The following is a 22208-nucleotide window of genomic DNA, read 5'->3' as shown; positions in this document are numbered from 1 at the left end:
ATCATTTGATTGGTTGAAGCTATCTCTGCTCTTCATCACTCAAAGCATTACCCCAGGCTTAGGATCTTTGAATTGCAATAGATACAATGTTAGCTATGAGCATTTTGTGTCCTTTGTGAACTCTACATCAAAGTCAGTCACACACTGAGGTAATAGGAGAAGAAGAAAGCACCACTGTGCTGTTGTGAAAAGCTCCATGGCTAATATAAAAGAAGACCGTTATTTTACTGGTAGTACATGCAGCACATCTAAACTTAAAAACAGGGGACCATATTTATACTTTTTAGCACCGCATTTGCGTCGTTTTTTGATGCAAAATTGGTGCAAACTTACGAAATACAATTGTATTTTGTAAGTTTGCGCTGCTTTTGCGTAAAAAAATGACGCACATGTGGCGCTAAAACAATATAAATATGGGGCATGGTTGCCACAGTTTCCAGAGAGTAAAGAATTCATAAGCTGTCAAAATGTCAGTTTACAATTGCAGTTTGACCTCTGCTCTCTTTCCTAATACTGATTATTCTATTTTGATGGTAATGTTTTCACCATTTAATTATATATTTTATAGCAGTAATTAATTAGCATAACCTTTGAATGCCTTGATCGATGTACTCCAGCATCTCATCACCTTGAGCTAAGTATCTGTAAAGTACAAGCCATTAAGAATACCCTCATAAGAAATGTACTGATGCTCATGTGTAAATAACAACCTACCTAAATCTCTGCTTCCCATGTTTTTATTGTTGCTCATATTGAATATAGATCGGCGTGAATCCACAAGTAGTCTATAGTATCCAGCTGTTAAGCATGCTAGGTTCATTGCATCAGATGATTCCATGAGCAAAATAATTGGCTGAAAAGAAGGCATTGAAATATAAGTTAGTGTTCATGACGTTTCAAGGGGTTGGTACAATTCTCAGTTTAATATACTCATATGAAGGAACCATAACGCCACTGTTTGCAGAGCTTCATAATTTGCTGTATTATGAGAAATGGTTTATTGTCCTTCTTTGTGATTTAATCTAATTTCCAAATGAAGAACAGCTTTTATAAGGCCCTTTCTTTGCTTTTACCAGCTATAGATAAAAATAAATATGTACAAAACTGTACAAGACAAAATCATCTTGGTCTCAAAATGTTTACACTTACCAATTTGAATATGAACAGTATGATACATTCAGAAATGTTTTAAATCAGTTGAGTAAATACTGCTACACATATATTGAAACCATATACATAATCCTGACAAGTCCATGATCAAAGGACATTTTAATGAAATGCTGTTTTTAAATCTTAACTTTTGTATTGCTATTCCTTATTTTATTAGTCAAACAAGTTGATTTTGTCTTTATTTGTACTTTGTATGGTGCCATCTCAAATATATCTGTTTGCCAGGTCTAATGAAAGCCAAATAAAAAATAATATAGAGCTAAAATGTGTTTTGACATCTAGAATGCCGGACCTTTTATGAAATCTATAGATAATTGTGCAAACTACATCTTTTACTGACTGTGTCTTACAAACTGTAAACTATATTGTATGCAGTGCTTCATCGGTTTATTTGTTGTCATTCAGTCCCAGTTTTAGAATGCTTTTCTTTCTAATGTCACCATTATTTGAAATTACTTTAAAGTAAGTTGTCAAATTGCTGTATAATAAACTAAGCCAACATTATGAAAAACAAACTGATGAAAAGTATTGGTTATTTTTGCTTATCCATTCAAATTAATCTATATATGCTCATTGCTAAGATGTTCATTTTACTTTGAAAAGTCTCTTGGAATAATATATATGCACTCATAAAGTAATATTCACTTACCTTTACATCTAACACATGAAGTTCCACTCTGACACTGACCTCATCTTCTGTGAACATCTCTATTCGGTTAACATGGCTGAAGTCTGCAAGAAGGGCCACAAGGTTCGTTTTGGTGTTGATGACATGACTAATACCATATCGGGGCCCAACCAGCAGCGTAACATCAGAGTGTTTTTCTCCCTGCTACAAAACACATGAAAGGTGATTTGATTAGACAAATGTTCAATGTGTGAGCATTACTTTGCCCAGAAACGAAGGTCTGTTTAAAATCAATTTGTCAAAATACTATTATTTCTCAAAGAAAACAAGTCAATAAGAAATATGAAAGTGTTATTCTTTGGTTGCATACTATAGAATTAGAAAGCATGGTTCACACCTCTGATGTGACTCTTGAGATCATAATGCCTTCTTATTCATGTTGTCACAAGCAATTGCTAAAGATCGAGTATATTTACCAGCAGTAATGGGATCTCTCTCTTATATTTAGCAGCAGTAATGGGATCCCTCCCATTGACACAAGTGCTGAAAGCAAATTCTTTTAAAAATAAAATACAAATTAGAGAAAATAGTACTGATGAGTGTCTTCTAGGTTACACTGCGATTTCTCTCAAAGTTTCCCCTCTCCACAATACCGACATAATAACTTTTTTTAGCTGTTGTTACTTTTGTCCTTAACAGTTCCACAATTCTGCAGCAAATTGCTTTCAAACAATGTAACCACTCTGCCTTTATTCACAGCAGAAAATGTACACCCCCATGTCAATCACCAAAGCAAAAATCACATGGGAGGGTATTTATAAACATTACTCCCAAAAAACAGTCTATTTAAGTACTGGAGGCCATTCACAAAATGTATAACTGTTTGTATTAACTGCAGTCTACAATTCATGTCTAACATGATTGAGAAGGGTACAAGCATATTAGACATATGACAATCTAAAAAGTATGTGATTGGTGGTCTCAATACTATTGCCACAAAGCATGTAGACTATCAGTAAGGTTATTTTTAATATTCTATTGCATGGGTTGGGTCACCCATTGTGATATCATAAAATGTGTGACAAAAGTGTATCATTCAGCTTTGCTTGCCATAGGGAGTTACAGAGATTTTAAACTGAATCTGCTATTAGCAATGTCCCTAAACCAGTGGCTGCTCTTGCCTTGCTGTATTTTCTTGATTTCTACAGTGTGTTTGTTTTACAAACAATTGTACCCACAACTTTACAGAACAGTTCAAATCAGTCATCTTAGACATTACCACATGAAAACAGATTTTACCACTAATGTTGCCTTGAAGACACGACCACCATACAATCGAAGATCACTGAGGAACTTCAGATAATGTGCCTTTGCTTGCAGTGCAGACAGCTGAAATAAAGGGAAAGTCAGAGCTTATTAACAGACATGGAAGACATCACGCACAACAGCACTTCTTAACCAATTGTGTCAATTGCAAAAGCATGGCTAGACATTATCTCCAGTAAAAGTAGGAAGACAAAAGTCTAGTCCTGTTGGAGGGAGAATGTGCTAACAAAATAGAAAAAAGACAGAAGCACAAGAAATGACACAAATTATAGCTGACGATTTTGCTTGCATTTTTTTGCAGTTTAGGAAAATATTTAAGGACATGTTTATGATTGCCATCTAACATATCCACTAAGGTCCACCAGCCATGCACTGATGATTAACAAAGTAAATAGTGATGAAAAGCAGAAGCAAGGTTCGCTGTCTTTGGGCCACACATTATGAACTCCCTGCCTGATGAAATCTAACTTGAGCTCACATTAGTGGGGTTCCAAAAGCTGTAAACCTACGTGATTACTCAATGATCCTTTGACGTTGATGCTGGTGTTGCTCAATATAGTGCAACATTATTTAGATTATAATTTTTTCAGCTTGAAGCCGCTACAAACAATTACATTTGAATAGTGTGCTTAATAAATAAATAAAAAACACTGTTTTGTCCCGGATGTTTCTTTCAAACCTTGTGCGCTTTTTAACATAAAAGTTGTCTTAAATTATTTGAAAGGTGTTGTGGTCATTTTATAGAACTGACTATTGAACTATTTCTTTACCAATTTGTTTAAATATGTTTCTTTACATTCTCCGTTTTCAAGTATACCGTTTAGATATAGCAATGTCAACACCATACATCATCACAAATAAGCTTTGTTAGGAACAGGTAAGTAAAGGCAGCATAGCGGATGACAAGCACGAGAAGATGACATCTGCGGAGCACAGAACATGTAACCGAAATGAAAACAGCATATTACGTAAAGCTGATATGCAGTTGCAAAGCCAAGCTATCAGTCCATGATTTGTGCAGTACGTAAACAGATCAAAACAGATGTATAATATTCAACAATACGAACCATGAACTGATACACACTAAAGACTTGAGATAGAACAAGTATGTGGTTTAAGAACCAAGATTTAAAGGTAACTGGGTGGTGCGGTCGGGGAGGGGAGTGTGCCATAGACGGGTATGGTGGGAACCAGTATCACAACAGAATCTGAGGATCAAGTAGTGGAATCCGCAGGAGGTTGAACAGCAGTTTGGAAGTCTGCTAAGATGGTATCCCAACAGGTCGGCAGGGGTATTTGCTTAGTCTCAGTGTGTCCTCTTGTTGAAGGGCAGCACCTTCTGTCTGAGCCCAAGTGTAGGAAGCCAGCTCTTTACATGATATATCAAATGAGATATAGCGTGCAAAGAGTCCAGGGGTTCCTTTACTAGTGGACATGGCCTTGCTCTAGTAATCCCAAGGTGCTCTTTTTAGGGGGTAGTGTGGTCGAGTAGTCTTAGGCTTATCAGAGAGTAGTGTGAGACATCTGCAAATACACACAGTCAATAAATAAGACACATGACTCAAGAAGGAAATCCACACCAATTTACAAAAATAAGAAGTATCTTTATATATGTTTTGGCACCAGAATCAATTCTTTCAGGTAAGCACGTTTTGTAAGAAAAATCTTTACAGTTTTGAAAAGTGCAATTTCTGAAGAACTGCAATGTTATCCTATGGGGAGAAAAACAAGTACTGCATTTGGATATAGTAAAGTGACTTACAGGACCAATCTCCTGGACTTAAGGTGAGTATTGGGTAAGGGCCAGGACCACACCAGCAGGTCACACCGGGAGTCACTGGGGCGGCCGGGTGCAGAGGTGTAGTACGGCGCCAGGTACCCTAGGTTAGTCAATGGGTATCGATCCGGTCAAAGAGATGCTGCAGGTGAGGACTAGGGATCCAGTCGGGATGACCCAACAAGGGGTTTCCACTCTTGAGATATCCGGGGATCTGGGTACACCACAGCTCTTCTTCTCAGCAGGCCAGGAACGAGGAGTGCATAGGTGCATTGAGGTGTCAGGCTTTCTCCACCAGAGCACTCGCGATTGATAGGGCCTGCATGCAGAGGCCGCAGGCGGCAGCGGTGAGTCCAACATGGGCAAGTCAAAGGTAGGCTTTCAACTTGGGCTGTACGGCATAGGTGCAGTGGGGCTTTCAGGTGTTGGGTTCTAGACGGTCTGGAGTCCTCACAGTTTGTCTTGGGGTGCCGGCAAGATGCAGGGAAGCAACTCCTCTGCTCCATGGGAGTTACAGGGTCTTTGTTGAAGATAGGCAGGCCTCCCAGGCTTTTAGAGGTACAGCAGTTTGCAGGACGAGTCCACTTTGGCACAAATTAGAAGGAACAGCAGACAGGCCGGCAGGGCTTGGGCCAAGTGAGGTGCTTCTTCCTCAGTCTTTTCTTTTGCAGAGCTTGGGTGTCCTTCTTTGTAGGTCAGCAGGAATCTGCTATCCTGGTGCCAGGGGCTCCCCTAAATACTGAATTTAGGGGCATTTTGGGAAGCGTAGGGTAGTAGCCAATGGGCTGCTTACCCCTGGGATCAGTACACCACCTATAAGACCACTTCCTATGGGAAGGAGGTATAACCCTGTTGCAGAGTTCCTTAATCTGCTAACACCAAGGGCCTCATTTATGAGGTCCTTGCACCACTGGATCATCACTTTTAGCGATGCTCCGGGTGGGCACTACCTTGCACCATATTTACAAGATGGCATTAAGCCACTTTTTGTGGCTTAATGCCGCCTTGTAAATGCCACCCTTCACACGCATCACTAAGTGTGGAAGGGGCGTGCAATGGGTGTTGCTGTGGGCATTCAGCTGCAACACCCATTGCATTTTGACACTGCCCCAGATTTACAAGGAATCGTAAACCTGAGGCAGCACCAAAAACTAAAGCCACCCCAGGAGTGGCGTTAGCATAGCGCAACGAGGAGAAGTACTTTAATTTCTCCTCGTCTTTGCTTTTTCTATGTGTGATGCATTCTGCCATGAATGATTGTTTATGTGTGGGAAGATGTCCTTCCTGCACATAAACAATCATTCCCTGCATTGCAGGCACCCTTACATAATGGGCCAAGGGTGCCTGCGTTGGCGTTAGGCAGTTAAATTTAGTAGCAGTGCTAGGGGAAACACAGGGGTGCACCCTATTTTTGTACATATGGTGCATCCTTGCGTTTCTGAAGTGACGCAGTGAATCGCTGACAATTCTGGCACAGCAGATTTCTAAAAGTTGAGCAACATCAAGAAGCTCACCTTAGGGGTGGGATTGACCTGATGGGTGGGCACACCTCCCTGAATACTACATTTCCTTCCTGTCCATGTGCTAAATGGGCCGTGAGGCAGGGGTCGGAATCACTCCTGTCAGTGAAGCCATATCTGCATACTGAGGGCGGTGGGCTTCTTTGAAGCCCCCTGGCTTGGAATGCAACTTTGATAGGAAGTGTAAGCACCTCTCTCAGAGCGGGCTTGGTTTATGACTGCCCTGAGAGCAAAGGCTCTCACCCTTGTGGGACCAGACTCGTGTCTGGTGGTGGCAGGCTGGCTGAAAATGGTCGGTTCGCACATGGGTACATTGTAGATTTTCAGGGGGCACCTCTAAGATGCCCTCTGGGTGCATGTACTAATACATCCATCACTGGCATCAGTGACGGTTTATTAATATAAGACGTTTGATACCAAACATCCCTATTTACAGTGAAGCCATCATGTTGCAGGGGAACTCGTAGTGACCAGTGTCCAGCACATGCAGTTAAAATGGCTTCCCTTTTCACTTACTATGTCTATGAATCGACAAAGGCATAGCAGGGGCATATCTGCTCTTGCAAATATGTCCTCACATGTAAAACAATGCACCCTGCCTTAGGGCTGTAAGATCTGCTGTAGGGGTGACATATATATTGCATGCACCCCTATATAGAGGACATGGCACACAGGCTGTGTGTCATGTTGGGGTTTCACTTCTAGCTGCACCAGGATATGTTCCCTGCAATGGCAGTGTGCATGTGCTAGGTGAGGGGTCTCTAAGAATGGGACAATACATGCTGCAGCCCTTGGAGATCCCCTGTGGTACTCATCCCTAGGTGCCAGGGGTACCCTTCTCAAGGGGCTTACAGGGGGGGCCATAGGTATTTCCAATTGAGGGACAATTGCACAGTTTTAGGCAAAGAGATTTGGCACTGGGGACCTGGTTAGCAGGAACCCAGCGCACTTTCAGTCAAAATTGCATCGAATACCAGGAAAAAAGTGGGGGTGACCATGTCAAAAAGAGTCACTTTCCTACACCAAGCAGTCATGGATTTCTCCCAAGCAGTAAACATAGGAGGGGTAGGGGACTTTCATTTGCATATAATGAGATGCTTGGCAAGCAAATGACCTAGATCAAGGAACCTGTCAATGCCTTATGTTTTTTATTGTGGCGACGTAAACCCAATACACAGATTTCCCAGGTGTGAAGCGAAGGAAGACCCGTACAGTGTACCATATGGGAAGTGACGCCATACCAGTACTGGTTAAGTGATGGACAGGACTACAGCATGTGCAATATTTATGTGTCAGGGAAACAACAGCGGGACAAGTGGCATCTGTTTACATGAAGTAACAATAAATTTGCTGTGGGATAAGGTAGGCCCTATACAGTGTTCAGTATTGAAAGAGGTGAAAGTGGGCATTTTGTGGAACTCAGACAGGGCATTCCATTATAGGACTCCACTCCTTATCCGTGCAGGGTGAAACCTTGGTCCATGTCTCAGTGGCAGGGCAAAGGAGTAAGCAGTACTGCAGTGTGGGTTCACAAAGACTCAGCCAACCAGCATGCCAAGTCCTTACCCGGACCCATGACATGGAGATATTGGATACTGAGGTGCAAGTGGTGTTTTTGCTGCATGTCACCCTACCTGTTGCCTAGCACTTAAATCAAAGAATTATACAGGAGAAATAGACTCAGGACAAACCCTCATCATCAAGCAAGGAAAGTAATGGTATAAGAGCACCATCTCGGTACAATTCACGAGACAAGGACAAGACAAGGACAAGACAGGCTAGTCCGAAGCTGGGGAGGCAGTGGCTGTGTTAGCAAACTATAGGCCAGCTAGCCAGGGGCTACCCATTAAATTTAGTAGGCAAAATAGTATTATTTGAAGTTAGGGACAGCCAGACCTCCCTTGTCCGTAGACAAAATAATGTTTCTGCAGGGCCACTGACAACATGTGTTGTGCCTGTTGGAATTTGCCCTTCTGCAGGGTCATCCCCAATCTTTTTGCCTCCTGTCTCCTATTTTTTTCTGACCTGTTGCTGTTGGCTTTTGAACTCCGAGCACTTTACCACTGCTGACCAGTGCTAAAGTGCATATGCTCTCTGTGTAAATTGTATTGTTAATTGGTTCATCCATGATTGGCATATTTGATTAACTGATAAGTCCCTAGTACAGTGCACTAGGGGTCCCCAGGGCCTGTAAATCAAATGCTACTAGTGGGCCTGCAGCACTGGTTGTGCCACCCACCTAAGTAGCCCTGTAATCATGTCTCAGACCTGCCACTGCAGTGTCTGTGTGTGCAGTTTTAAACTGTAAATTCGACTTGGCAAGTGTACCCACTTGCCAGGCCTAAACCTTCCCTTTTCTTACATGTAAGACATCCTTAAAGTAGGCCCTAGGTAGCCCCATGGGCAGGGTGCAGTGTATGCTTTATATGTCCTAACAGTGAAATACCTCTAAATTTGGTTTTCACTGTTGCACGACCTATCCCTCTCATAGTTTAACATGAAGGCTACCTTTAAATATGATTAAAGTGTAGATTCCCTTTGGGAGTAGATGGACATGTGGAGTTTGGGGTCTCTGAGCTCACAATTTAAAAATACATCTTTTAGTAAAGTTGGTTTAACCATTCTGTGACTCTGTCTGTTTGTGGATTCCCTGTCTGGGTCAGTTTGACAGTTGGGCTACTTGCACCTCTCTCTAGACAGTGACAAAAAGGGAGCTGCGGTGTAGCCTGCATATCCTGATGAGCCATCTGTGCTAGGAGGGAGGAGAGGAGTGGTCACTCACACCTGAAAGGGCTGTGCCTGCCCTCACACAATGCAGTCTCCAAACCCCCTGGTGTGTGTCTGGGGCCTGACCTCGGCAAGGCAGAATTTCACAAACAAGAGAGACTTTCATTTGAAGTAAGCCTACTTCAAAGGGCAAAATGGGTATAAGAAGGGCACCCAAAACTACAGACTTTAGATCACTTCTGGAAACCAAGAGGAACCTCTGCCTCGAGAAGAGCTGAAGAGCTGCCCTGCCTGTGACTGTGCTTTGTGGAGCTATCCTGCAGTTGCTTCTTCTGACTGTGCTAGAGGACAAAGAGTGGACTTTGTGTGCCTACCTTCTTGTGAAGATCTCTCGAAGGGCTTGAATTAGAGCTTGCCATCTGTTGTTTGAAGTCTCAGGGACAGCAAAGACTTCTCTCTGCCAGCACCAGGAGCCACTGCTCAGACTCCTACCCTGCCAAGTGGTACCCATTCAGTTTCTGGGATCCAGAAAGGAGAAGCTGACAGAACAAGAGTAAGAAATCCACGCACAGACCGCTGTGCAGGGAAAAGATCGACGCAACTCTGAGACACGGCTGAAAAATCGATGTGCCACTGTCTTCGTGGCTGAAAATGGTTTTCGGATCATCGTGCAGTTGGATTTCCGACGCTAACATCGCTGGGTGTGTAAAAACGATGCAAGGCCTGCCCGGACCCGACAGTGCTGTTCGGATCGACGCATTGCTGTCCTGCGGAGAGAAGAAATGACACACCCTGACCTGCTTAAGGAGAAACGACGCACGGTCTCGCTCGTGAGTGATATTGATGCATGGCAAGCCCTTTTTGATGGATACTCGTCTGTGCGGGGTTATTTTTGACGCACCCAGGTAAATTTTCACGCTAACAGTATTAGCATTGTGTTTAAAATTACATGAAGACTCTTTTTGTTTTTTAATTGATAACTTGACTTGTGTATTGTGGATTTTAGTCATTTTGTTTTGTTTAGATAAATGTTTCCTATTTTTCTAAACCTGTGTTGTGTCATTTTGTAGTGTTTTCATTAAGTTACTGTGTGTGTTGGTACAAATACTTTACACCTAGCACTCTGAAGTTAAGCCTGCCTGCTAGTGCTAAGCTACAAAGGGGTGAGCCGGGGTTAGCTGAGGGTGATTCTTTTTTTACCCTGACTAGAGTGTGGGTCCTTGCTTGGACAGGGGGTAACCTGACTGCCAACCAAAGACCTCATTTCTAACAGTTCCACATATATTCCTGTACTAGTTTTTCAAAAAAGCCAAATAAGTGTTTTGGGGAGGTTAGCAAACTAATATCATAACCAGGGTAACATAATAATTTTAGTAAGAGCGATGCAACCTGCCACAGAGAGTGGGAGTGACTGTCAGAATCTCATCTGCACTCTCAGCGAGGTCACCGCTCATGTGTGGTTGTATTCAAATAAGTCAGAAGATGTGTCATAATTGCGAATGCCCACATATGTAAACACAGTGAGTTGACAGGTCCAACAAATGCCATTAAGCAAAAATCAGGGTCAGACATCAGTGGGTTAAATGGGAAGAGACAAGATTTAGCCCATTTGACCTTAAGCCTTGACAGTGCCGCAAGTCTGTTAAAGGTCAAAGTCACTGTGGCCTCATTATAACATTGGCAGTAAATCCCATTTACTGCCACTCTGATTGCCGCCAACATACCGCCGCTGTGGCGGATATCTGCTTACCATATTATGACACACGCATACCAATCCGTCACTATACAGCCACACACACAAGTCCGCCAGCCCAAAGGTCAGTGATAAACTGGCGGTAGCAGAACCCACACCGTTACGCCAACAGAACAACACCCACAACATTATGACCCACGAATCACCACGGCGGACATTCAATGGCGGTAAACCATTGACGGTACATACCGCCGCGCTCAAAATACACACACATACGAAACAACACCACATTGGACAATTCAAACAACACATACACCTGATACACATACACACACACCACATCCACACCAATATAAAACACACACTCACATTACCCACAACCCCTTACGAATACAAACAATTGTCAACAGAGAGAGACAGCAAGAGCACTCACACAACCAGAGCCACATACCACCATCACATATACACCACCCACGCACTTTACATCACACACCCCAACACATCACCCTACACCACACCACTCAGACTACACCCATGCACCACAACGACACCCCAGATTCTCTGAGGAGGAGCTAAGGGTCATGGTGGAGGAAATCATCTGGGTAGAGCCACAGCTATTTGGATCACAGGTGCAGCAGATATCCATTGCAAGGAAGATGGCAGAGAATCGTGGACAGGGTCGACGCCGTGGGACAGCACCCAAGAACAAGGGATGACATCAGGAAGAGTTGGAACGACCTACGGGGGAAGGTGCGTTCACTTGCAGCAAGTCACCAGCTCGCTGTACAGAGGACTGGCGGTAGACCCCCACCTCCTCCCCCACAACTAACAACATGGGAGGAGCAAGTCTTGGAAATCATGCATCCTGAGGGCCTGGCCTGAGTAGGAGGAGGACTGGACTCTGGTAAGTCAACTCTTTACTACTATCACCCCTCTACCTGCATGCCATCACATACCCCCACCATGACACTCACTCTCATCATTTCACCACCTCCCACACACCCGCCATCACATCCCACTCCTTCCAATGCCAAGCCCTGCATGCACTACCAATGCATGGACATCACTCACAGCCCTGCATGGACACCTATCAACAAAGCATGCACACTAGGGACAATCAGCTAGCCCACCAAATAACAACTCACACAAATTAAAGCTGCCAGGGCAATAACAACCATAGAGGGCAACCCACCCATGCACAATATGTCACACACAGAAACAATAGCACTGCATTTACATCCCCACAGGTATCCCAGCCAATGTCACTGGAGAAGAGGTGCCAGCAACATCCAGTCCTCCCACAGAAGAGGCCCACAGTGATGACAGCAGCTCTGGTCGCCTGGATCTGGATGCCCAACATCGCCCATCAGGGACCTCCGGGCAGTCGGTTACCCAGGCACGGTCTTACACCACCACAGAGCCTCTCCCCTCAGGAAACACCACCACAGCACCCACCCAGCGGACCCATACCTCTGTCCCAGGGCACGTCAATCAGCAGTGTGTCCACCACTACAGAGACCCCAGAGCACACCACAAACCCAGGACAATCAGGGACCTGGGGTCAGTAGCAGTGGGCACACGGTTCAGGGGACAGAGGCACAGGGTAACAGGGAAACTGGGAGGACTATTGTGCGCCAGGGGAAGGACAGGCCAAGGGAACCGACCCTCCAGGATGCACTTACTGCGATCCTGAAAGCATACCAACATTCCCTAGATACGCTGGCCAAGATCCTGGACAAGTTGCAGGACAGCATGCGGCTGCAGGAGGAACAGTACCTGGGATCAGGGAGGACTTGACGTCCATTAACACCACCCTGGTCTCCATTGCAGGGGTGCTGGCAGACATGGCCAACATAATGAGGGAGGCGGTGTCACACCAGCGGGCCCCTGCCACTAGCCAAACTACTGAACAGCCCTCCACCTCCGCTGCCGCTAGTGGACAGGAGGCCCCGCCACAGGACCAACAGGCCACCAGCAACCTCCCAGTGCAGAAAGAGAACCACCCCGCAAACGTTCCCTGTGATCCAGGTAGAAGCCAGAGACTATTGCCAAGACCCCCGCCAGGAAATGAGACTCTCCTGATTGTCATCCTTGTGTCCCACTCTGTCACCCTGTCACCTTGTCCACCTTGAACTGCCATTGCTCCCCTTTCTATGCCCCCTTGGACATTGCACCTGTGCTACAAATAGACTTGACTCTAACCTGGGCTTTCCTCCATCATCCCCCCAGCCCATTGCACTTCCCCCATTTCGTCAGAGCACTGCAAGAAACACACTTTAAAAAAAATACAAGTACAGAGTATGTCAAATGATTTAAGTATTTGTGTAACAAGGTTTAAACATTGCAATTCAACTGTACAGTAATGTTTACATAGGAAAGACCTGTTGTTTCTCTGCAGTGAACACACCAGCAGTGATAGTGGCGCACCGACATCTGCAAAATGAGAAGCCAAAGGGTACAGTGAGTAGGCATAGGAGTAGGAATTCACAGCCTGCCAGTGACAATGTCAAACATTAAACTGTCAATGAAAGGTGAAATTACACTGTCTTACCTGTGTGTCACTGGAAGTATTGATGAATCACTGCACTTCTGTTGTCCTCATCCTTATCCTCTGCCTCCTCATCTTCACTGTCCACAGGGTCCACTGCTGCCACATGGCCATCTCCAGCCTCCTCCTCCTGCAGAAAAGGCACATGGCATCTCAAGGCAAGGTTGTGCAACCTCAGCCACCCAGCCCACAGGCCCAGAAGTGTCCACATCAACCCATGGTGGGAACGGTTCACGGGCACCAGGCAGCCACACGGAAAGGGTGCCTGCACCAAGTGCAGCCAGGAAGGGCAAGGAGCCACCACCATCTGCTTCAAGGAAGGGCAAGGTGCCACCCCCAGCTGCTGAAAGAAGGGCAAGGAGTAATCCCCAGCTGCTGCCGAAAGGAGCAAGGAGCCATCCCCAGTTGCTGCTAAAAGGAGCAAGGAGCCATCCCCAGCTGCTGCCAAAAGGAGCAAGGAGCCATCCTCACCTGCTGCCAGGAAGGGCAAGGGGCCTGCACCAGCAGGCAGAAAGGACGAGGGGCCTGGTCGTGGGACTGAGTCAGGGACCCCACCTCCAACCATGGTGGTGCAGCCATCCGAAGCTGCAGGAGATGTGCAGGAGCCTCCCCTCACCACTACCACCAGCTCCACCACCAGCTCTGCAACCAGCACCAGCACCACCACCGCCAGCAGCAGCAGCACCAGTGGGCAGCCATCCGAGGCTGCAGGAGATAGGCAGGAGCCTCCCCCCACCACTACCACCAGCTCCACCACCAGCTCCGCCACCACCACCACCAGCAGCAACAGCACCAGTGGGCAGCCGCCCGAAGCTGCAGGGGATGGGCAGGACCCTACCCCCACAACCACCAGCAGCACCACTGCCACCACTGAGTAGCCGTCACCACTGGCGGACATTCTGTAGACCTGCCTCCATAGGCTGTTGTGCGGCCTGCCCCCTGCGAATCCTGTGGGTATGACACCCAGCTGAGAGACTGTACCTTGCACTCCCCAGGATGGAGATCACAGGGCACGATGCCCCCTCCAGAACCAGTGGAGAAGTCATCCACTCACCCCATCCTTCCCAGGATGAAGATCACAGGGCACGATGCCCCCTCCAGAACCAGTGGGAAAGACACCCATTTGAGAGGCTGTGGCCTTGCACTCCCCAGGACCAGCCACAGGGCATGTTGTCCCCTCCAGAGCATGTGAGCAAGTCACCCCCTTGAGAGACTGTGGCCTTGCACTCCCCAGGACAGAGTAATGGGCATGTTGCCCCCTCCAGGACCAGTTGTGTTGTTCCATCTGCCAGATGAGGTGCCCCCCATTCCCCGTCCCCCTGAGGTGCCTGCCTATTTTTGAACTGATGCCCCTGCAGTGTTCTCTCCGTGTTGTTGCAGGAGCCAAGTGGGGCCTTGGACTTTGTAATGTGGCCCTGTGGCCCACGAACATTGAGGACTGGACAGTGTCCCTTCATTTGCACTTATGTATATACTTTTTGATTTGGATGCACGTATTGCTACTATATTTATCTTATTATACTCACTTTGATCTATTTGTGTTGTCTTTGCATTATTCCTGAGAGGTACGGGGTAAATATGTTATGTTACTGCATCTGCTTATGTGTAGGGTGTTGGGGGTGGGGGTGTTGCGTGTTGCATGTGTGTGTGTCACTCTCTTTTTCCTCCCTCCCTCCCCTGTGTGCTAGGCGGCTGTACTCACCGTGGTCGTCTTCGCCGTCGTTGGTGTTCGTGGTGGAGCAGGACGCTGAACAGCATTGGGAATATGTGCAGCTCAGGCTCCATGGCGTTGTAGTTCTTCCCTGAGTCTCCACAGGTGAGTCGTTTCCCTTCTGTGCAGTGTTTCAGCCGGGCTTTTGATGTCATTGGTACCGCCTCGGAAAATGTTTCCTGTCTCATAATACAGTGGGCGAAACATTGACTTCCGCCTCGCTGTAGGCGGTTACTGCCGTGGTGCCTGTTAATTCCACCCTGGCGGTCGGTGTGTTAAAGTGGCTGTCTGTCTGAGCTGTTTCCGCCATGGTCATGATTTGGCAGTTTTTACCACCAGCCTATTGGCGGTATTTACCGCCACTTTATCACCGACCGCCAGGGTTATAATGAGGGCCTGTGTCTGGAATGACATGGACATCCTGAAGATACAAGAGCAAGTAATCCGCATACAGAGCAATCAAATGCAGACCATCTCCCAGTGGGATCCCCCAGTCCCGGCCACAAGCATGAATAGCCATCGCAAGCACCTCTATAGCCAATGAAAAGAGCAAGTGAGAGTGTGGACAACCCTAGTCAATACCCATGCCAATCTGGACAGGGTCGGAAATAAGGGTGCCTGTTTTATCCTGACCAGTGGGAAGCTTTATCAGGTGAATAAATTGAGTTCCTAGGCCGTAATGTGGCAATACCTCAAAGAAAAATGTCTACTCAAGGGGATCAAATGCTTTCTCTAGATCCAGCAACATGCAGTTTGACCGGGGCCAGAAGCAGGGAGCATACTCCAGGATCCGGATCAATCTCCACAGATTGAGTGATGTGTTACAGGCTGGGACAAACCCATTTTAGTCTGGGTCTCTCAGCGCTGGTACCAATAGTGCCAGGCGATCTGCGAGTACTTTGGCCAGGGTCAGGCAGTCTGTATTTAAAAGGGTCAATGGTCTGTAAGAGCACAACGCAGTTGGGCCACTATCAGCTTTTGGAAGAGAAATAAGCAATGCCTCACATAGAGTGGCTGGCAAGCAGGAGACCAATAGGGCTTCATCGTAATGTGTCAGAAGACAGGGGGCTTAAAGCGGGGCATATGCCTTGTAAAATTCAGTAGGTAGGCCATCAGGCCCAGGAGTCTTGCCAGTAGTAAGGGCACGGATAGCGTCTTGAATCTCAAACAGTGAGCCAGCTACCGAGTTCTGCTCTAGTGTTACCCAAGGAAGGGAGACACCTGACAAGAAACAGTCTACTCCTTCTGTCATTGCAGTTGTCACAGATTGATACAAGAGAGAATACTGTGTCAGCTCAACATGTATATCAGTGTGCATGTGTAAGAGAACCCTAATGGCCACTCGTAGTTCAACAATTGAATGGTGTGGCTTCTCCAGGCGAATAAGCCACACCAACAATGACCCCGATCAATCCGCCCCAGTGCGTGTCCTAGCCGAGTGAGCTGCATAGTTGAGATACTGCAGTCTCTCCAATAACACAGTGCATTATTGATGAGCATGCACCAAGTGAGCTCGATAGACAGGGGTCTCCAATGAACAGGTCTCATGACCCAGCAAGCCATGCTTAACCTAAGTGATGTCCTTATCTAACTGGTGGTGCATGTTCCAGGTGATGCCTTTACATTGTCCCCTAATTTCAACTTTAAAGACATCCCACTTAATTAGTTGGGACAATGCTGTGTTAGTGTTGACGTCAATGTACTCAATGATGGCCATACCTAGAAATATATGCAAAGTGGGGGGTTTTCTTCCAATTTCGTCGCTGCAGACACCACATTGGAAAGGGTGGAGGTTGTGATTACCTGTTGAAATGTAACAACCAGGGGATATGATCGGAGTGTGTACATCCCAACTAATGTACATAAGTAATGTGTGGGAGAATGTCAGGGGAACCGACGAAGCAATCAATGCATACATGTAAATCATGTGGATATGAGTAAAAGGAATTAGTCTTGACAGAGGCGTTGTGTGTGTGCCAAAAGTCTGATAGGCGCCAGTGTCCTAGCTAGTCATTCAGATTCTGGGCATTGGACGTGGCAATTGTATGAAGAAGAGGAGGAAATGAGCGATCTAAATCAAGCTGCAATACACTATTAAAATCTCACCAGTAGCCAGGGCAACCCTCTCCAACCTGAGAGAACCTCAGATAACTTAGTCAGAAAGGCCTCTTGGTCCTTATTGGAGGAATATATATATTCCCCAGGACTATATGGTGGCCATCCAACCTGCCTTTAACCAAGACGTATCTGCTGTCTGGGTCAATACTGGTAGTATCTGCTTGGAAGGGGGCACCTGCGCTGATCCACACCAGCACACCTCACATGTATGTAGAAAAGTTAGTGGAGAAGTTTTAATTAAATAGGATGCCTGCAGATATGCAATATATGTATTTCGGTGGCACAGGTAAGAGTATCAGCTTTACAACAGGAAGGAGTATGCATGCCCCAAACTTTCCACGTTATGAAGTTAGTGCTGGCCATATCATTAATTAGGGTGCGTGGAAGAATCGGTCACTGCAGGGGAAGAAGGGGCCAGTCCCTTAACAACATGTGGGTCGGATGTGTGCAGGCAAAAAGTCCAAAAACTAAAAGAAAAAGGAAGGACTACAAGAACCAAGTATAGAATACCAGTGGGTGGGATTGACAACATGTGTCTGCCTAACCTGTACAACCTTGTGTGTGTCATGTAACAAACTAACCAAAGAGGTTCGGTCAGTGTGTGGGGTGCAGGCATGAAAAAATCCCTCCTACTTATGACATGAGCAGTAACACCTTTCCGATGTGAATATAGGCCCATATTTATACTTTTTGATGCAAACCAGCGCTGGCTTGCATCAAAATTTTTACTGCAGGCTAACACCATTCCTACGCGCCATGCGGGCGCCTTATTTAAGGAATGATGTTAGCAGGCACTGTGGACTGGTAAGAGTAAAAAAAAAATGACTCAAACCAGGCAGCGCCGGCATAGGGGAAAATGGGGGTTGTGCGCACAAAAATAGTGCAAGTCCGGATTGAGGCAAAAATCAAGCCTCAAACCGGACTCTCACCATTTTTTTATGCACAACCTATTGAAATGACTCCTGTCTTAGTAAAGACAGGAGTCATGCCCCCTTGCCCAATGTCCCCTGGGCACGGTCATTGGGCACAGTGGCATGTAGGGGGGCCCAAATTAGGCGCTCGTACGCCACTTAAAAAAAATTAAAAAAAATGCTTACCTCAACTTACCTGTACTTACCTGGGATGGGTCCCCCCATCCATGGGTGTCCTCCAGGGGTGGGCAAGGGTGGCAGGGGGTATCCCTGGGGGCAGGGAAGGGCACCACTGGACTCCTTCCATGGTCAGAGACCATTGAAATGAGCACACAGGTCCCTTAACGCCTGCCCTCACACAGGCGTTAAAAAACGGCACACATCAGGCTGTGTGCCGTTTTTTAAGGCCCGCCCCCTCCTGTGCGTCAAAATGACACAGGAGTATAAATAAGGCACACAGGCCTTAAAGTCATTTTTTGGACGGGAACGCCTACCTTGCATGTCATTAACGCAAGGCAGTTTGCCGCATCAATAAAATGACGCACGCGGAGGAATTTTGACGTCCACGAGCTCAGGCGTCAAAGTTTAAATATGGTGCGCGGTTTGCGCCGATTCTGCGTCAAAATTGGTGACGCACATTTGGCGCAAACGGAGTATAAATATGCCCCATAGTACCCACATCATGAATAAGACAACATCAAAATATGCACCCCAAGAGCAAACAATCAGGTAAGTGTTCTGATGGGGAAAGAGAGGGAGGATGGGATAGAGGGAAGGGAAGGAAAGTGGGAATATGGAAGTGGGAGGCCCTTGGGGACAAAACTCATTCTAACAATAGGCAATTGAACAACAGCTGTTGAAAGATCACTATCCGGAAGGTGCTGTGTGGAAGCCAATAACAAAGCAGTAGTAGTGTCTCTCAACGCTCAGATGAGCTTGTCTGCAGTGTGAGGCATCACCTCATGGGACACTTTGGGGTCCGGTCTAGGGAGCCCGGTGGTGGATGAGCTGTCTTCACTGGAGGACCCAACTGTCTCCTTCTCAAGATCTCACTGGATCACAGTGTGATGCATAGTTGCAGCCATCTGCAAGGAACTCTGTCTTTCCTGAATCACCTGTTCCAGGTTAGGCATGGAGTTAGTTTGTGGGGAGCGTTCCTCTTGGTGGCATCTCCTGTGGCACCAGTTTCTCCCTGGGAGTGCTACTTTCATTAATCCAGGTTGAGATGGGCAACAGTACGCTGACCCAAATGTCTCAATCCAGTCCCAAGCCTCCTTGAGGTCTGTGAAGAAAGGTCTTCCTGTACATTAAAATCCAGAGTCTCACAGGGAACAGGAGAGAGTACTTCACATCAAGTTTGCTGAGCCTGCATTTGACCATTAAGAGCGTGCCACTCTGGCACTGCCCAGCTAATGTATACTCTGGAAAAAGCATTAAATGGGCATTTTCCACAGCTAGCTTGGTAAGTTTCCGAGCCTCTCTTAGGATAAGGTCACCGTAATATAGCAAATTAAACACTAGCATAGTGGGACTGGCTTCCGGTGGGGGCTTCAGAGCTGGTTCATGGTGTGCTCGCTGAACAAAGTGCTGATTATGGGATAATGTCAGGCACCCCCCTTTCAACATAGGCAATGGCATTCTAACCTACCGCGTTCTCAGGGAGGCCCACAACATGGATATTATTTCATCTGGAGCAATCTTCAGCCCTCTCCTCTAATATGCACATCTGGTCAGTAAGTTGGCATATTTTGGTCTCTGCTGCATGAGTTTGTGGTGCACTGTAGCAAGTGACTGTTCTGTGTTGCAAACCTTCGCCGCCAGTTTTTGATAATCAGCATGTAAAAGAGTAAGGTCTGCTGTGACAGTGTCAATTTTACATTACAGTGGGACTCTGGGTTTTTCAATGTCTGCCATTACTATATCTAATGACCACTGAGTCAGTCACCAGACCAGTAGCAACAGGTGGGCACAAAGGCGCTCAAATAGCGCCTGAGTGTAGGCTACCCATATGGAGTCCCTGGGAGGAGAGCTAGTGTAGGAGGCCAAATTCACACTGAGGGTGGATCCACTTGCATGTCTCAAGAGTCTCAGTACTACACAGCAGAACGAGCAGCCCAGTTTTCAAGTCCAACAGTGAAATAACATAGTACTATCTTGTAGGACTTCTATCGTCTGTGCAGCGGTGATGAGAACGGTTGCCTGTACTTGTACAGATATGGAGCAGCTCAGGCCAGGAGAATTGTACATCCAGGGAAAAGGCAACAATGTGCGGGGCCCGCTTGCACTCTGTGAACCATGAAGCACGAGCAGCCCCGGGAGGCAATGTGCTCCACAGTGATGCACCACCACCGCAAACACAAACCAGAGGCAGTGGCTATCCAGATCACAGTAATGTGTCAATAAAATGGGACACAAATGAGGTTTAAGTCGAGATGGCACTTGGCCCAAATGCAGCTTCTAGCACAGTAGACACGGTAAGCCCACAAACATGTTATAGGAGCTAAGGCAGCTGAGGCATCTTATATTGGCAGGGTCATAGGAGCAGATGTTCATTGTCACAACAGGCAGAATCCAGTCCCAGTGTCCACAGTGGGGAACATGTATCTCGGCAAGACCTCAGAACCAATAGTGGCGCAGATCACAGCCCAATCTAGCAGAAACCTGGAGCACCTATGATATGGATAAAGGCCTGAAGTAGTGCAAGAGTCCAATGTTGCTTCCTCCCTGGTGTCCAGAAACAGTAGGTCCACTTCTCAATCAGTGGCTATGCCACATGTACAGCCTCCTCCCCCCATAAATGCAAACGCCACACAGGTCAGGCATAAGACGTGCATATGCTGCACCTCACCATAGCGATCATGTCCTGGACTGTGTCCCCACTGCCAGAAGAATAAAAGCAGGTGGGGGGGGGGTAAAAAGAGGAAATGAGTGCATCTGCGCCAGACTTACCTCCAAAGCTGGAGCACCCCCCCAAGGTGGCATTCACCAATGCCTTTGCAAGGCTCCAGGGCTGACCCTGCCCCAACGGCGGCAGCAGTGCAGTAATTGGGTGCAGGCCACTGTCCTGTGCCCCTGGGACACCCCGGACCAAGTAAGAGCAATCAGTTGTAAAAGTGCGGCCTCCACACTCAATAAGGTTGAATGTGGAATTATAAGCAGGAAGGAGGGACTGTCTGTATTTCACACTTGGTGGTTCGAGGCCTTGCGGTCTGTGCAGAAGCAGGTCACCCAGCAAGAGATGTCACCAGTGGCCAACAGGTGTCCCACAAGATCTCTTGGGCTAGCGGCAGCGAAGGGAAGAACAGAACTTTCAGTGCTCCCACGGTCTGGGCCACAGCAAGGCCCGCAAAGGCAGTAGCTGGCAACTTCACTCGAGGGCCTCCTCGTTAGGCAGCATGGAGCGAGGGCATTGTGCTCCGCCAAAGGGACCCCTGTCAGCACTGAGGGTCCAAAATACAGCCACAGCTTCAGTACACTGTGCGGAGCATAGCTACACCTCAAGAGAGGGCGACGGCATTCAGTGTCCTGGATAAATGTTGTACTATAGGGGTGTGATGAGGAGCTCTGTTACACAGTGTCTGCCATCTTGGCTTCTAAGGCCACATCACTGAACTGTTTCCATACTAGTACAGGCAATTTGTTTATAGATTTTGAAAGTTTGGGCTGACTAATAACTGTCCACAACAAACTAATGGTGGCTTTTTCTTTGAGGTGGCATGCGAAATTTGTTATGTCAGTTGAGGAAGTGCACCTTTGTTTCTGCACAATATCATGGTAGTGTGTTGATTCTAGCTACAGTTAAACAATATCACACTATCCTGGATAAATACTAGAAGGCATTCCAACTCCCTGTTCTGGTAGGGCAAAGTTTTAATAATTTTTATCCATTGTACTCCCATATACCTGGGCATAGCTTGTTCACATACGGACATGAACCATACGACTGTTAAACACCCCCACTCTGTTTTTTTGGCTTGAACACTGCAGGTATCTGGTCACACTAGACCAAGTCAAAGTCAAAAGTTAAGTTCGACTGCGATGGAGCAGAGTTCGGATATTTTTGGGCGAGACTTGTCCTC

At 46.6% G+C, this 22208-nt stretch overlaps 1 protein-coding gene across 2 annotated transcripts in view; it reads right to left on the bottom strand.

Moving 5' to 3' along the window:
• FRMPD4 (FERM and PDZ domain containing 4) overlaps positions 1 to 22208 on the bottom strand; it is a 1397101-nt gene that overhangs the window by 51094 nt on the left and 1323799 nt on the right. For both annotated transcript variants that reach the window (XM_069204702.1, XM_069204703.1), the window contains exons 12-14: positions 3098 to 3187; positions 1820 to 2002; positions 715 to 853 (exon numbers count right to left, since the gene is read on the bottom strand). In XM_069204702.1, the coding sequence (XP_069060803.1) occupies positions 715 to 853; positions 1820 to 2002; positions 3098 to 3187 (412 nt within the window). The remainder of the gene's footprint in view (positions 1 to 714; positions 854 to 1819; positions 2003 to 3097; positions 3188 to 22208) is intronic.

This window comes from Pleurodeles waltl, chromosome 8 (assembly GCF_031143425.1).
Source record: "Pleurodeles waltl isolate 20211129_DDA chromosome 8, aPleWal1.hap1.20221129, whole genome shotgun sequence".
In the NCBI taxonomy this organism is placed as follows: Eukaryota; Metazoa; Chordata; class Amphibia; order Caudata; family Salamandridae; genus Pleurodeles; species Pleurodeles waltl.
Note: the sequence above shows the minus strand (reverse complement) of the source record. Positions and strands in the feature narration are given on the sequence as shown.